Source organism: Protopterus annectens, chromosome 10.part0 (genome assembly GCF_019279795.1).
Source record: "Protopterus annectens isolate FY-2018-M chromosome 10.part0, PAN1.0, whole genome shotgun sequence".
Lineage (NCBI taxonomy): Eukaryota > Metazoa > Chordata > Ceratodontiformes > Protopteridae > Protopterus > Protopterus annectens.
The window spans coordinates 862,803,813-862,818,475 of record NC_056744.1 but is presented as its reverse complement, the minus strand read 5'-3'; the positions used below and the strand labels follow the sequence as shown (position 1 = coordinate 862,818,475).

Genomic DNA, 14,663 nt, shown 5'->3' with positions numbered 1-14,663 from the left:
CTCTGTTCCTGGAGGGGGGTTCGCCATGTGTGTCCTGAAAGGCTCCTTGGGCTTTTTGGAACCACATATTTCCTCCCCTTTGACCCTTGGGGTAGGGTCTGGTAGGAGTGGAAAAATAGACTCCGACGGGAGACAGAGTCTTTCCTTCGTGTTCACACTTGGCTAAAGTTTCCTTAACTTTGGGCCTGAAAAGGGACTAGCCATCAAAGGGGGTGTTCACAAAGGATGACTTAAAAGGCTCCACGAAGGAACACAATCGCATCCAGGAGTGTCTCCTAGGAGCAATTCCTGTACCCGCTGCCCTACCAGTTCCATCAGCTGCATATGAAATGAGGCGCATGGAAGAGTTCACTGTGAAATTGAGGGTAGCAAGCTGGGAGGCAACTTTATCTGAAGCTCCTGCAGCTACTGTACCCCGAAGAGTATCTCCAACTCTTTTAGAACATCTCTTTGGAGTCTCGTAAAATGGATGAGATAGTTCAGTGAATGCAGTGCAAACGTCGCTGAACTGTACGTGCGCTTCCCATACCTAGCCATGATCCTGGAATCTCTGTTAGGAGGAGGGATAGAGGAAGAAGTTTCCGAAATCTCTTTTTTGGTGGCTGACACTACCACCATGGCATCAACTGGCACTCCCTTAGTAAAAAAGGACTTTTCCTGGGCGACAGAAATACATTTATTAGGCCTCCTAGGGACAGGCTCCATGGTGTCCAGAGACTCCCACGCCCTTCGTGAGACCAGCTCCATGAGCTCATTGAAGTGCAGAGTCGCCCAAGAGGTGGAGGGTTGAGACCCAAAAGCCTTCAGGAAAACCAACTCATCTTCAGTAGGGTTGGTGGACTGCCAGTCACTCCTCTGCCTAAGGATTTCTAGTATCTCAGCAAATGAAATATCCTCAGAGGGGGACCGTGGGGACATTTCTGATTCATCCAAGTCAGTATCAGATGTGAGAGACTCCTGCAGGGAGTCAAAGTGCTTCCTCTTACAGGTTCTCTTCCTAGGAACCTCATCAGTGGAAACTTCTGGTGAGGTCACGGAAGAGCAGGGGCCACCCAATGGGGCTTCCTGAGGCTCTGAGTCTCTACTCTTAGAAATGATCTGTGAAACAGAAGCAGACAGTCGCTTTTGGGGAGGAGGACGTCGGACCTGAAGACGTAGATGTCTTCAGAGACATAACTCTCTTCATGACTTCGAAGGCACCTCTGCTCCGATGAGAAGGGACTGCTGGATCTGAGGAAACCATCGATCCCCCCAGCACCGGGACAGTGGGCTCAAAACCAGAGGTAGGAGCCGAGCTCATCCAAGCCAACGCCCCGATAGGCAAAGTCAGAACCAACAAGTCAGTCTGACTATCCTCCCCGGATCCAACCGGAGAGTGTCAGTGTCCTAGACTCCTCGAACGGCTCCTAGACTCCTTGATCAGCACTGAGGAAGTCCAAGTAAATGGAACCGATGACACTGGAAGAGGCGTCGGCTTCTAGGCTCAACAATCAGCAAGTCTGACTCCTCTGGCTCCGAAGGACCAGCATGGCCTGGAGGAGGAAATGAAGTAGATGGTAATACAGTCTTTGGTTCCGACACCACTTGAGTCAGAGCCGATAAAAATTTTGCAAACGCTGGTGCCTGTAGCAGCTTCTGCACTACACGATCCACATCCAAATCAGAAAGGCTAATCGAGGACCAACATGAACGGATGGATGGGAGCACTGATTGATCAACAATTGATCAATTAATCTAATTGATTAATAAATTGATTACTTGACTAATTGACTGGCGATTTAGGTACCTCGGATACCAGTTCCAGGACTGGGGACAGGCTCCGAAAAGACAAGGTGCTCAGCTACGAGGGTTGTGGAGCTGACATCAAAGGTTTCTTTGATTTTTTAACTCCCGAAGTATAAGCCTTAGAAGTCTTTGAGGATTTACCAGACCTGTCCTGGTCACTCAAAGCTTCCTGAAAATATGGTTTGACTAGTCCTCTGTCAATTAACTTCCTCTTTCTCTCCTGAAGAACTCTAGAAGAGAATTAATGACAAATGGAGCAGCTTTCCTGAAGGTGCAATGCTCCCAGATAGTACACACTATTTACATAGCTATCACTGACAGACATTTTCTGTCCACATTTTGTACATTTCTTAGAACCTGATTTAGGATGTTTATGCTTATCCTGGGTCAGCCATAATGGAATATACAGTCTCAAGTAAAGATACTGTAGTAAAACAAGACACATCCAAAACTATTTCAAATAAGCCCTTAAAAACTATGGGCTAAATATGCTATTAAACACACACACACTATAACTACTTATCTAGGCACTGTAATACATATATATCTAAATATATATCAAAAAGCTGTGACAAACTGCCACTGTTCAAAAGCACACAACTAATAGTTAAACTACACCAAATATAAAAAGGCCTACAGCAAAAAATGAGGCCAAAGAGAGCTATTACCTAATCAGGAAAAGGCACACCAAGGAAAGGAAATACACACAATAAAACTATAAGAGCTATAAGTGCTAAGCTAACTCTAAAACAGAGAAATAACAAGTTATTCAGATACATTTTTAGAAAGGAATTATGTACTGGCTCGAGCTATGCGAGGAACCTCCGATCTATTGCAGTGGCAAACTAAACCTGAGGTAACTCCAGGTGCATCATGGGATAGGGACTTGGCCTCGAGCTGTCTCAGGACCTCGAGCTTTGTAGTAGGCCGACTCAGAGCTGTGGATCGGCATCCAAACCCATCTGTAAGAATGAACAACTTCACATTCTATATCTCACACAAAATATTATGCCACAGAGTTGGATAACTGCTGTAATCAAACCCTTGCAAAGCAAACCAATCCAAAACATACCTCTCACTTCCATCCAGTATCCATCCTCCCAACAATGGGTAAACATTTGAAAAGATAGTCTACACCCAACTCTCCCTCTATATCCAGCAGTCCCAGCTGTGCTACTCCAAACAACATGGACTCTGACCTGGGTAAAGTACTATAACAGCATGTTGTTCCTTAACTGATGGCATCATCCTAAGCTCTGATAATGGCCTCCTTACGGATGTCCTATTTAAAGATCAGACAAAGGCATTCAACCTTATTGTCACTTTCTTCTTCAAAACAAAGTGAAATTGGTATCCGTCTAGACTCTGTTCCCTGGTTTAAAACTTCCTCGCTGACAGACATGTCAGAGTTAAAATAGGATCTGAAGAAGGCTTGAAAAAGCTGAAAGCGCTTGTCCATTGTTTACATCAAAAGGGTTCTTCACTTTTATGTTCATTTTTTTCTGTTTTTATGACATCTACATGTTTTAAAGCTGTGGAATTACAATGCCACTTGACTTTTATAACAGCAAAGCTTTATATTTCATATATTGTGGATTTAATATGGTAAAAGCCTGTTATTGAAGCTGTTTTTTCACCATTTTGGTTGCTTAGTAAGTTTGAATACTCAGATGAAATATTAATACTTGTGGTGCAATGCTTTTCCAATATTTACAGAGTTAAAATAGGATCCTCCCAATACAAATCTGCATCTATTACCAATGGTGTAGCACAAAGATCCATTCTTGCCCCTTTTGCTTCTCCATATTCATTAACAAACTTCCTTGTGACCTCCCCATCTCCTACTTATTTTCTAAGCTGATGACATGATCATTTAGTGATCAGGTTACTCTCACAGCAACATTCAGTGCTAACTCCAGTCAGACTTATATAAGCTCCACCAGTGGTTCATAAACCATAAATAACTGCTTAACCCCATCAAGATGAAAACTATGTTTTTCAGAATTCCACAGAAAAATCAAGCACCTGACTGTTTAACTATCTTTGACCTACGCAACCATTCCACAAAGACAGCCTCCACCTTTAAATATCTAGAACTATGGCTTGAGAAGTCACTAAACTTACAGTTCCACACAAAGTGAGAACTAAAATAAACTCTCTCCTCTTCTGGGTCCAAAAGATCTTCCCTTTTCTATCCAAACCAGACAGAGCAGCCACTGGTAAAGAAGTTCTCCTTTCTCAGCTCAAATACAGGCTTCTGCCTCCAAGTAAAACACTACCACATTGCACGCTATCTCTAACAGCATCTGTTGATTCATTACAAACTCACCTCTCTATGAGCACCACTGTATCACCCTAGAAAAATCCAAATGGCTACCCATAAAACAAAGATCTAACCTACTTTAGGATCTCATCGCTACAAACAACTCCAGCTCCAAACATTTACTCTCCTTGCAGTTAAATTTCATGAAAAACCTCTCATATAACTTGAAACACTACTCACAAGCCACACCAACTCTCATTACCCCTAGAACCAAACTGCACAGCACTGCACAAGCTTTCTCCTCTCAGACACCTACTCTTTGGGATGCTCTCCCCATTGACATTAGGGAAATGAACACTTACTCTAAATTCAGAATGCAACTCAAAAATCACTTCATTCAAGCAAAATGCTCCTGCTTCAGCAAGGGACACATCACCAACCTGTTTCTTTTCAGAGTCTCTTCACCTCTCAAAAATCACCGGAGACTGACCCACTTTAGAAACTAATGCACATACTGTACATTGGATTGTGCTTACTCACTAGAATGTACATACACATTTTTTTCCTATGAAATAAATTTGTCTGAACTATTCTGTTATTGCTTACATTTCTGTATTTTTTGTTTGTGAAATGTTTTATAGTTCACTGGGCCAAGCTTGAAAATTTGTCAATACTGAGTACATGCATACATACAAATATTTCAAGCATGGGCATTAATGCTCTTCTAGCCTGCCAATATACCTAAACAGTTGTTCCCCTTAATAAGAGTCTAGGAATATCAAAACTAGTGCTTGTTTACTGTAATCTGGTAGTCTATAGTCTATACCATTCATCAGCTGCTCTCTCAGAAAACCAGTTAGTACACTTCTCATTCCTATAGAATCTTCTACATAAGTTGTCTGATGATTCTCTACTTACTTGATAACCCCAAACATTAGTACAAACCAAAAACTATTACAACTGATGAAAGTAAAAAAAATAACAGAAGGCACATACTCATGGAGTGTTTCTCTAAAAATAAACCAATAAAAATTAGCACTTTCGTCCACTGAATAATAGACGTCATCAGATAAGTAAAAATGAATGGATTATACAAATACCCTACTTAATCACATGATACTGCCAATTCATTCGTAAAGGCATAACATAAATGACTGAGGAGTGCTAATGAAAACATATACACACACACACACACACACACACACACACACACACACACACACACACACACAAGCGGCCTTAGGTCAACTGATGCCCTAGGCAACAGGGCTCCATGATGCCCCCTACCACACCACCCAGTGCCCCCATCCTCGTCTACTTACACAAAATAAATATTGGAAAAGTGCCCCTGCTAGAGCGGCGCCCTAGGCGGCCGCCTAGTTGGCCTATGCCTAAGGCCGGCACAATATTAAGATGACAAACAAATACTATTACACATATAAACAGATCTCCATATAAAATTAAAAGCAATGAATGCAACACTACCTATTAAACACCCTCATTTTACGCAGACTACTGATAGTGACAATATTATTAAGACCAGGAAACACTGAAGCATTAAGGTAAAGCTGCCACCACAATTCTCTTTGTTCGAGAACTGTATTCCAAGGACCACCTCTTGGGCTATGTTCAACTTGTTCTAAAACAGAAAAATCAAAGCTATTATAGCTGCACAAGTGTTTATATAATGCATTGTCTGACTTCTGTTTAATAATGTCATAGATGCGCTGTTTTAATTTGCACTCTGTTTTGCCTATATAAAAATGCAAGGCATTGAGTACAAACAAGCTATATAAACAATGCCCCTCATATGGCAGTTGTAGTAACCCAAACATTCCCAGAGGTAGCTGTCTTTAAATGCCCTATATAGCTGAATAAGTTATCCTCTTAAATATCTATACGAAACACTGTACAAGTTCAGATATGTTAGTATTTCATAATAACTTAAATTTTCACATCCATGGATGACCTTGGTGTATTTCTGCTGTACTCTCTCCAGTTTACTCATGCTTGTTTTCTTACAAAGTTTCCATATTGTTATTCCATACTCAGGTCTGAGTCTGACGTAACTAACAAACAATAACTTCATCATTTTTGATTTCCTAAACTTTATAAATCTTTTTATACAACCTATAGTTCTACAACTATCATTAAGCAAATGGTTGGTATGATTAGAAAAAACTTAAAGCTGGATCTACCCATATACCCTGGTCCTTAAATGAATCTACAGTTTCAAACACTGTGTGCTATATTAAATATTCACCTTTCATTTTATTTCTCCCGAATATCATATGCTTAATTTTTTTTATGTATTTATCAGCGTATTATTCATCTGTGCCCAAATGGTCAATTTAGTCAAATTCTTTTGCAGACATGCCCTGTCTGTAACACATGTAATCAGTTTACCCAATTTCAAGTTATCTGCATACAGACTGCAGAACACTTCAGATGAAAATGATAGATCTGGATGATACAATCTAATCAAATATAGGCCAAGGGCACAGCCCTGTGGGTCACCCTGACTATAACCTTGAAATTTACCTGTCCAATTGCTATACGATACTTGCCATATCCTATTTGTAAGCCATGCAGTTATCCATCTTATCAAGAGTACATCAATAACTAGTCATTCTAATTTACTGGTCAGTGTTTTGTGTATGACCCTGTAAAATGCTAAAGTTAAATCTATATAAATTACATCACATCACAATTTTTCATTAAAAGCTGTTGTTATATTATTATAGAGCATCATGTTGTAAGTGATAACAGATCTATTTTCAACTTATGTATGCTGATATATGATTTCAAGTTTAGTGCCCTACCCATGTAAACAATATTAATAAATAAATACATAAGTAAATAAACCTATGGACTTTGCAATGCAAATTTACATAAGCATATGAAACATGAATTTGAATATTTAACTAAATTAGTTAATAAACATTTTATAGCACTACTGTTTAGAAATGCAGTTACAAACATCTGAAGTCTGGTTCATCAATTGTAAATTATCAATTAAACCTCCGAAATACTGTTCAGGGACAACTTCTGAATTGAAAGAATGCTGTCTAAATCAGAATGTTGGCAAAAAGCCATATTTTCTTTGCATCTCTTCAACAGGAAAACCATCAATGTAACTGACAGGCAAATATGTATTTAGCTTTCGCCTACACATAATCGCCTAACAGCAAATATGTTCCAACAGGTGGAGATGGCGGACTCATTTAAGCTACTTACTTTGAAGAGAAAGTTGGCAACAGGACAAGGACAGATGGGAACAAAGTACATAGCTCCCCCCAATAAAACAGTGATATTCCTGCAATCCATATTTTGATTTTATGGTTGAAACATCAATTTTCAGATACCACAAGAAAAGTAGCACTGAGACCACTCTTTTTAATGAATGGATGCATCACAATAAACAACAAAAATGAATGCACCTCTCACTCATTTTCTCAACCACGCTGTTCGTGACAAGGACAGCTCACTTCTGAGATGCCATTGACCCAAGACCTATTAGCTGCTATGACGGCAAGGACTGAGTGGCATTTGCCATTTCTCATTTTCTTGTAGTAAGGGTACAGCTTACTCTTGACCACAGCTCTTAACCAATCAGAAACAAATATCAATATACTCAAGGACAAATGCAGAAATAAGGGACAATCAGGTACACTTTTAAAATATCAGTAGTGTTAAATTGAGACCCTGACAGAATACCAGAATGTGAATTAATATACATTTTCTGAAGTAAAAGTCTGTAACTTTGTTATCATTAATTCATTACCAGTTTTAAGAGGTATTAAGAGGGACAGAGCTAAAAACTAGAGTCAAAATCAGGGAAGTCCCAGAAAATCAGGGACAGCTGAGAGGTATGTTCTGGACTACAGAATCTCTATGGCCTCTCTCCGCACTAAACACATGATCTGTAATATGTTGGAGCTTTTTCCCCAGGCCTCTACTGAAAGGCCTGGAAGTTCTTAACACAGCAGAACAAGCAATCTGAAAACTGCATGTACATTATCAGCAACAGGAGGGTAACCGTGGATGAATATGGATACAAACCGCCATGACATTAAAAAGTTATGTACTTACCATAATGTTCCATGTGAGTTGTTCATCTCACCTTCATTCTTTACTGATGGGTTTGGAGCCGATCCCTCGGCTCCGATACGGCCAATTGTAAAGCTCAAGGTCTTAAATAGCTCGAGGCCAAGTCCCTATTCCATGATGCACCTGTGAATTACATCAGATCTCGTTTGCTGCATATACTAATACCACATGTCATTGTTACATTCCTAGAGAAAAGGAAGAGAAGGTTTAAGTAACCAGGATGGATCCAGCATCTCAGTCATATATCAGCCCAGGAGGGGGAAGAAGGGAGGGATGTAAGAATGAAGGCGAGATGAACAACTCACATGGAACGTTATGATAACTACATAACTTCTTTATGTGAAGTTGTTCAATCTCGCCGTTCATTCTTTACTGATGGGTAGCATCCCAAGCACCATCAATCTCGGGTGGCTTACGGGAGTATATTTCTTGGGACCATGGATCCAAATGAGGACCTGTCCCTGGAGGTCTTGTCAACTTTGTAATGAGTGATAAAAGTATGAGGTTTTGACCAAGTGGCTGCTGCACAAATGTTACCAATGGGAAGTCTGGCAGAAAAAGCAGATGATGTAAAAACTGCTCTGGCTGAGTGAACTTTAATCTTGTGTTGTAAAGCCATATTGGCAGCTGAATAGGCAAAGGTGATACAATCAGATAACCATTTAGACAGTGTTGTTTTAGCCACTGGTCTCCCTTGTCTGGAGTCTGAGAATGAAACAAAAAGCTGGTCTGATTTCCTGAAATCTTTTGTTCTATCCAAATCTGAGCTGTCTGTGAACATCATGTTTGTGCAGCACATACTCTAAATTGTTAGAATGATTGGGGAAGAAAACTGGCAAATCAATAACTTGGTTGAGATTGGTTTCAGAGCAAATTTGGGCAAGAATGAAGGATTTGTTCTAAGTGAAACTCTGTCAGCAAGAAATATCAAATAGGGAGGCTTGATGGATAAAGCCTGAAGCTCTGACACTCTGTGGGCAGAAGTGATAGCTACCAAAAAGATGGTCTTCCAAGACAAAAATTTGAGATCACAAGATGAAGCTGATTCAAATGGCTGAAGAATTATACGTGAGAGCATAAAATTTAGATTCCATGGAGAATAGGGAGATTTCACAGGGGGCCTAATATGAAAAGTCCCTTTGGGAAATGCTTTGGATAACTTGTGAAATGATATTCAAACCTTCAAATCCAAGATGAAAATTAGAAATAGCAGCTAATTGAACCCGAACTGCTGCTGCTGCAGCTCCTTTATTGAAAATCATAGTCAAGAATTCTAATATGGAAACCATAGGAGCTTGGTAAGGATCAATATTATTTTTAGAGGCCCATATAGAAAATTTCTTCCATTTGCTGAAATCTAGCTTTCTGGTAGAAGATTTATGAGAGGACAAAAGGATCTGTTTTGTCTCATTGGAAAGGTTATAGAACCTGGCTATGATGGGAACTGGAGCAGCCAAGGTGTCAGCTTCAGGGACTGCAAAGAAGGATGAAGATCCCCCAACTGATGTGTCAGATGGTCTGCAACTGGGTCCAGGATCCAGGGATCCTCCACAAGATGAAGCTGAAGGAAGGGTACCAAATCTGACGAAGCCAGTGAGGGGCTATAAGAATGATGGTCTTTCCCAGGGATTTTGCTTTCTGTAGAACTTTGGGTATCAATGGGATTGGTGTAAATTCATAGAGGAGACCCAGAGGCCAATCGTGTACGAGTGCATCCCTTGGGGCTTCTCCCGAAGGGGGAATCAAGGCAAAGTAGATTCTGCATTTTGTGTTCATGTGACTGGCAAAAAGGTCACAGCAAGGCTGGCCCCACCTGTGGAATATCATATCCGCAACTTTTCTTGAGGGACCACTCATGGGGCAACAAGACTGCCCTGCTCAGTTTGTCTGCTATTACATTGGATCTCCCCAGGATGTGTGTTGCCAACAGAAAGCACTTGGTGGAAACAGCCTACTACCAAACTCCGACAGCCTCTCAACAAAGGGGGTAAGACTTGATTCCTCCTTGTTTGTTCAAATACCAGACCACCAACATGTTGTCTGTCTGAATCACAATTATACCCAGAGGAAAAGTGTCCTGAAAGTACTGCAATGCCAAAAGTACTGCTCTCATTTCTAGGAAATTGATATGCAGATGTGTCTCTTGGTCAGTCCATGTGTCTTGGGCAGTCTTTCCCTAAAATGCCCCCCACCCTATCAGGGAAGCGTCCATGGTCACAGTGGCTGCTGGAGGGGGTAGCACAAATGGATGTTCTATCGTGACATGAAGTAAGGTCAACCACCAGTGAAGGTCCTTCTTGCAAGAATTTGTAATCATTATAGTGTGATTCATGGGCAGCTCTTGGTAAGATCATTGAGTGAACAACAGCCATTGAAGAACCCGCATGTGCATCCGAGCTAGTGGTATGGCTAGATTTGCTGCTACCATCATGCCTAATACTTTCAGAACTTCTGATGCAGGTGCTTTGTCTTTTGATAACAGGATGCTGACATGTTGATGAATGAGAAGGAGTCTTCCATTGGAAGTCTTAGAGTGGTGGTGGTGGTGGTGTCCAACTCTTCCCCGATAAAAACGATATGCTGCAATGGTGAAAAGGCAGATTTTTCTGAGTTGATTGTAATGCCCAGATGATTGCAGAGTCTCCCTGGCCTGAATGAATTGATGCCTGGTGGTAGCGGTAAGGAGCCAATAATCTAAGTACGGAAACACCTAGAATCCTAGACGCCACAGGTGAGCCGTGACCACTGCCATGCATTTGGTGAACACTCTGGGGGCTGTAGTGAGATCAAAGGGCAGGTCTCGAGACTGGTAGTGATTAGCTCCCAGCCGGAAGCACAGGTGATCCCTGGATGGTCTGGCCATTTTTATGTGGTAGTACGCATCCTGGAGATATATCGAGCACATCCAATTGTCTTTCCCTAAAAAGGGAAGTATAGAGTGAAGCATGACCATCCAAAACTTCTCTTTCTTTACGTACTGGTTCAGTCTGCTGAGGTCCAATATGGGTCTCCAGTCCCCCATCTTCTTTGGAACCAAAAATAATCTTGAGTAAGTTCCGGATCCTGTTTGGTCTACTGGGACTGGTTGGATGACTCTTTTTGCTAGCAAAGTTTGGACCTCTATAGTTGCCTGTTCCCTGTAACTGGGTGGAACGTCTGGGATTTTTCTTACGATTGGGTGGGTGTGGTGAAGGGAATGAAATACCCTCAGGAAATGATACTTTGCATCCAGCTGTCTTTTGTTATTTTGAGCCAGGCGTCTGGGTACAAAGACAAGCGACCCCCGACTGCTTCCAGAGCAGGACAGTTGGGCCTCCTCTCAGGAGCGCTGGTAGGGCTTCCAAGAGAAGTGATATCTGTCACCCTGGTGTTGCGGACCCCCTCTGCCACGAGGGTGGCGTCTTCCATTATTACCCCCTCCTCTGCCCCTGGAGGAGTTTCACCACGTGTGCCCAGAAAGGCTCCTTGAGCTTTTCGGAACCACATTTTTCCTCCCCGTTGACCTTTGGGATAGGGTCGGGTAGGGGTGGAAAAACGGACTCTAACGGCAGACAAGAGTCATTTCGTCCTGTTCACACCTGGTTAAGGTTTCCTTCAGTTTAGGTCCGAAAAGGGATGAGCCATCAAAGGGAGTGTTCACGAAGGATGACTTGAAGGGCTCTGCGAAGGAACACAAGCGCATCCAGAAATGTCTCCTAAGAGCAATTCCTATACCTGCTGCCCTACTCGTTCCATCAGCTGCATAGGAAATGAGACGCATGGATGAGTTGACAATAGAATTTTGGGTAGCAAGCTGGGCAGCAACTTTGTTGGAGGCTCCTGCAGCTACTGTATCCTAAAGAGCATCTCCCAGCTCCTTAAGGAGATCTCTTTGTAACCTAGTGAAATGGGTTAAGTAGTTCAGTGTACAGAGAGCACAGGTCACTGAACTGAACATGCGCTTCCCATATCTGTCCATAGTCTTGGAGTCTCTGTTAGGAGGATGGATAGACGAGGAAGTCTCAGACATTTCCTTCCTGATGGCCACCACCACTATGGCATCAACCGGAACACCTTTAGTTAAATATGTTTTGTCGAGTGGGGCAGAAATAAATTTATTAGGCCTCCTAGGGACAGCCTCCATAGTATCCGGAGACTCACACGCCCTTCATGAGACCAGCTGCATCAGCTCATTGAAGGCCATAGTCACCCAAGAGGTGGAGGGCTGAGACCCAAAAGGCTTAAGGAGAACTGACTCATCCTCAGTAGGGCTTTTAGACTGCCAGTCACCCCTCTGCCTAAGGATCTCAAGTATCTCAGTGAATGAGATATCCTCAGAGGGGGACCGTGGGGACCAATCTGACTCATCTAAGTCAGTATCCAATGTGAGAGACTTCTGTGGGGAGTCAAGGTGCTTCCTCTTGCACAATTTCTTCCTGGGAACCTCATCAGTGGGAGCCTCTGGTGAGGTCTCGGAAGAGCAGGGGCCACCCATTAGGGCTTCCTAAGGCTCTGGTCTCTATGCTTAGTGAGGATGTGTGATGCAGAGACACGGGCACTTTTGGGGAGGAGGAGGGCAGACCCAAGGTAGAGGATGTCCTAGGAGACATGACACTCCTCATGGCATTGAAACCACCCATGCTTCGATGTGAAGGAGCTGACGGATCAGAGAAAACCATCGACACCCCTGGCATGGGAACAGTGGGCTCCGAGCCCGAGATAGGAGCCAAGCTCATTCGAGCTGAGTCCCAGAGAGGCAAGGTCAGAATTGACAAGTTGGTCCAACTGTCCTCCCCAGACCCAACTAGAGAGTGTCAGCTCCTAGAGTCCTCAATAGGCACCGAGGATGTCAGAGTACACGGAGTCAAAGACACCAGAGCAGGCGTCAGCTCCGAGGGTTCCAGTAACATCAGGTCTGCCTCCTCCGGCTCCGAAGGACCAGTATGGTTTGGAGTAGGAATAGTAATAGTTGGTGCAATAGTCTTCAGCTCTGAAGCCATTTGGGTCGAAGCTGATAACATTTTGGCTAATTGAACCAGACTTTGGGTGCTTATCTTGGTCAGCCATAGTAAAGTTAGAAATTATTTACTGCTACCACACCAAAAACTACAATAGTAAATTTTAACAGAATAGAAAAATAGCAGGTAAACCTTAAAAAAGCAGGCTAAGCCACACACACACAATAATGATATCACACAAGCAGACTGTCAAAAAAGAGAACTGCTGAGAAACAACAATCTTATCTAAATAAGAGTGTTCACTGTAACTTTAAACAGTAGTAACCGACTAAGCCTTATCTAAAAAATACAGAAGGCTAGACAGATCACATAGAAATCCAATTACCACAACTATCTAAACAAATGTAACAAAGGGCACTAAATATCACAGCAAGCTTGAAAAAGGGGAGCAATAACCTTATCTATATGGACTAAGGTTTGCAGTACTGAGCCTTAAACAAAACCAAAGGCTAGACAGACCACACCTTAAAGAACTACAAGTAACTATGCCTAAAAGAGGCCAACTACAAATATATGAAAAAACAGTAAATGGGAAGGGAAAAACACACTGAAAGCTGTAAGAGCTTTATAAAGAATCCTAACTAACTATACTATCAAAAAACTTTTATAAGAATTTTAATGAAAAATTTTTCTTATCTGGCCCGAGCTAATTCAGAGCATCTGATCTGTTGCAGCGGCAAACTAGGTCTGGGGTAATTCACAGGTGCATCATGGAATAGGGATTTGGCCTCAAGCTATTTGAAGACCACGAGCTTTGCAACTGGCCACATCAGAGCCAAGGGATCGGCTCCGAACCCATCAGTAAAGAATGAACGGTGAGATTGAAAACTTCACATCGCATGTTATGCAGGTATCAGTGCTCTATCTCAGTAGTTGCTCCCTCCAACTTTGCAAAGGTACAAACTTTTCACAACTCTCCTCAGGGATAACTACAGACTACAGGTTACTGTCAGCTCCACTCAATCTGAAACTTACTGCCTACAAAACATATCTGATCAATCTGCCTCTAGATATTCTGACTGGCAGTATCCCATTTTGGAACACAGGGTCTATGTTGGAGCACAGGATGTTAATGAACTCTTATGATGGGAGAGATATTAAACAAGTTTTCCATAACAACATTCAGGTAAAGAATTGTAAAATTTTAAGTACTAACCTTAGGCAGATCTTGGGCGTAGAATTGTTTCCTAGAGCACAGGGACAGTTCACAGTGCAGAAACAGTAAGGACGTGTTGAACACTGGTTTAAACTCAAAACTAAATCTTTTCTTATCTGTCTCTGTATGCAGCATAGGAAAATTTGTCTTCTGTATACTGTAAAATCTCACGGACTCATCTTTAGGGCATATATTTTCAATAATGGTGTACTCAGTAATCACTTCAGAGTCTGAGTAATTAGAGATGAAGCAAGTCTGAATTAAAAATCCTAAATCTTCATCAGCTTTATTCACAGAAACCTGCAACAAAATTAAAAAAGAAAGCATGCATGAATGAACACTATAAAGCTCA

At 41.9% G+C, this 14,663-nt stretch overlaps 1 protein-coding gene across 1 annotated transcript in view; it reads right to left on the bottom strand.

Moving 5' to 3' along the window:
- The window catches only part of TGFBR3 (transforming growth factor beta receptor 3), a 2,354,992-nt gene that overhangs the window by 415,470 nt on the left and 1,924,859 nt on the right, over positions 1–14,663 (bottom strand). Inside the window, exon 13 of the mRNA XM_044085660.1 lies at positions 14,312–14,611. Coding sequence (XP_043941595.1) covers positions 14,312–14,611 — 300 coding nt within the window. The remainder of the gene's footprint in view (positions 1–14,311; positions 14,612–14,663) is intronic.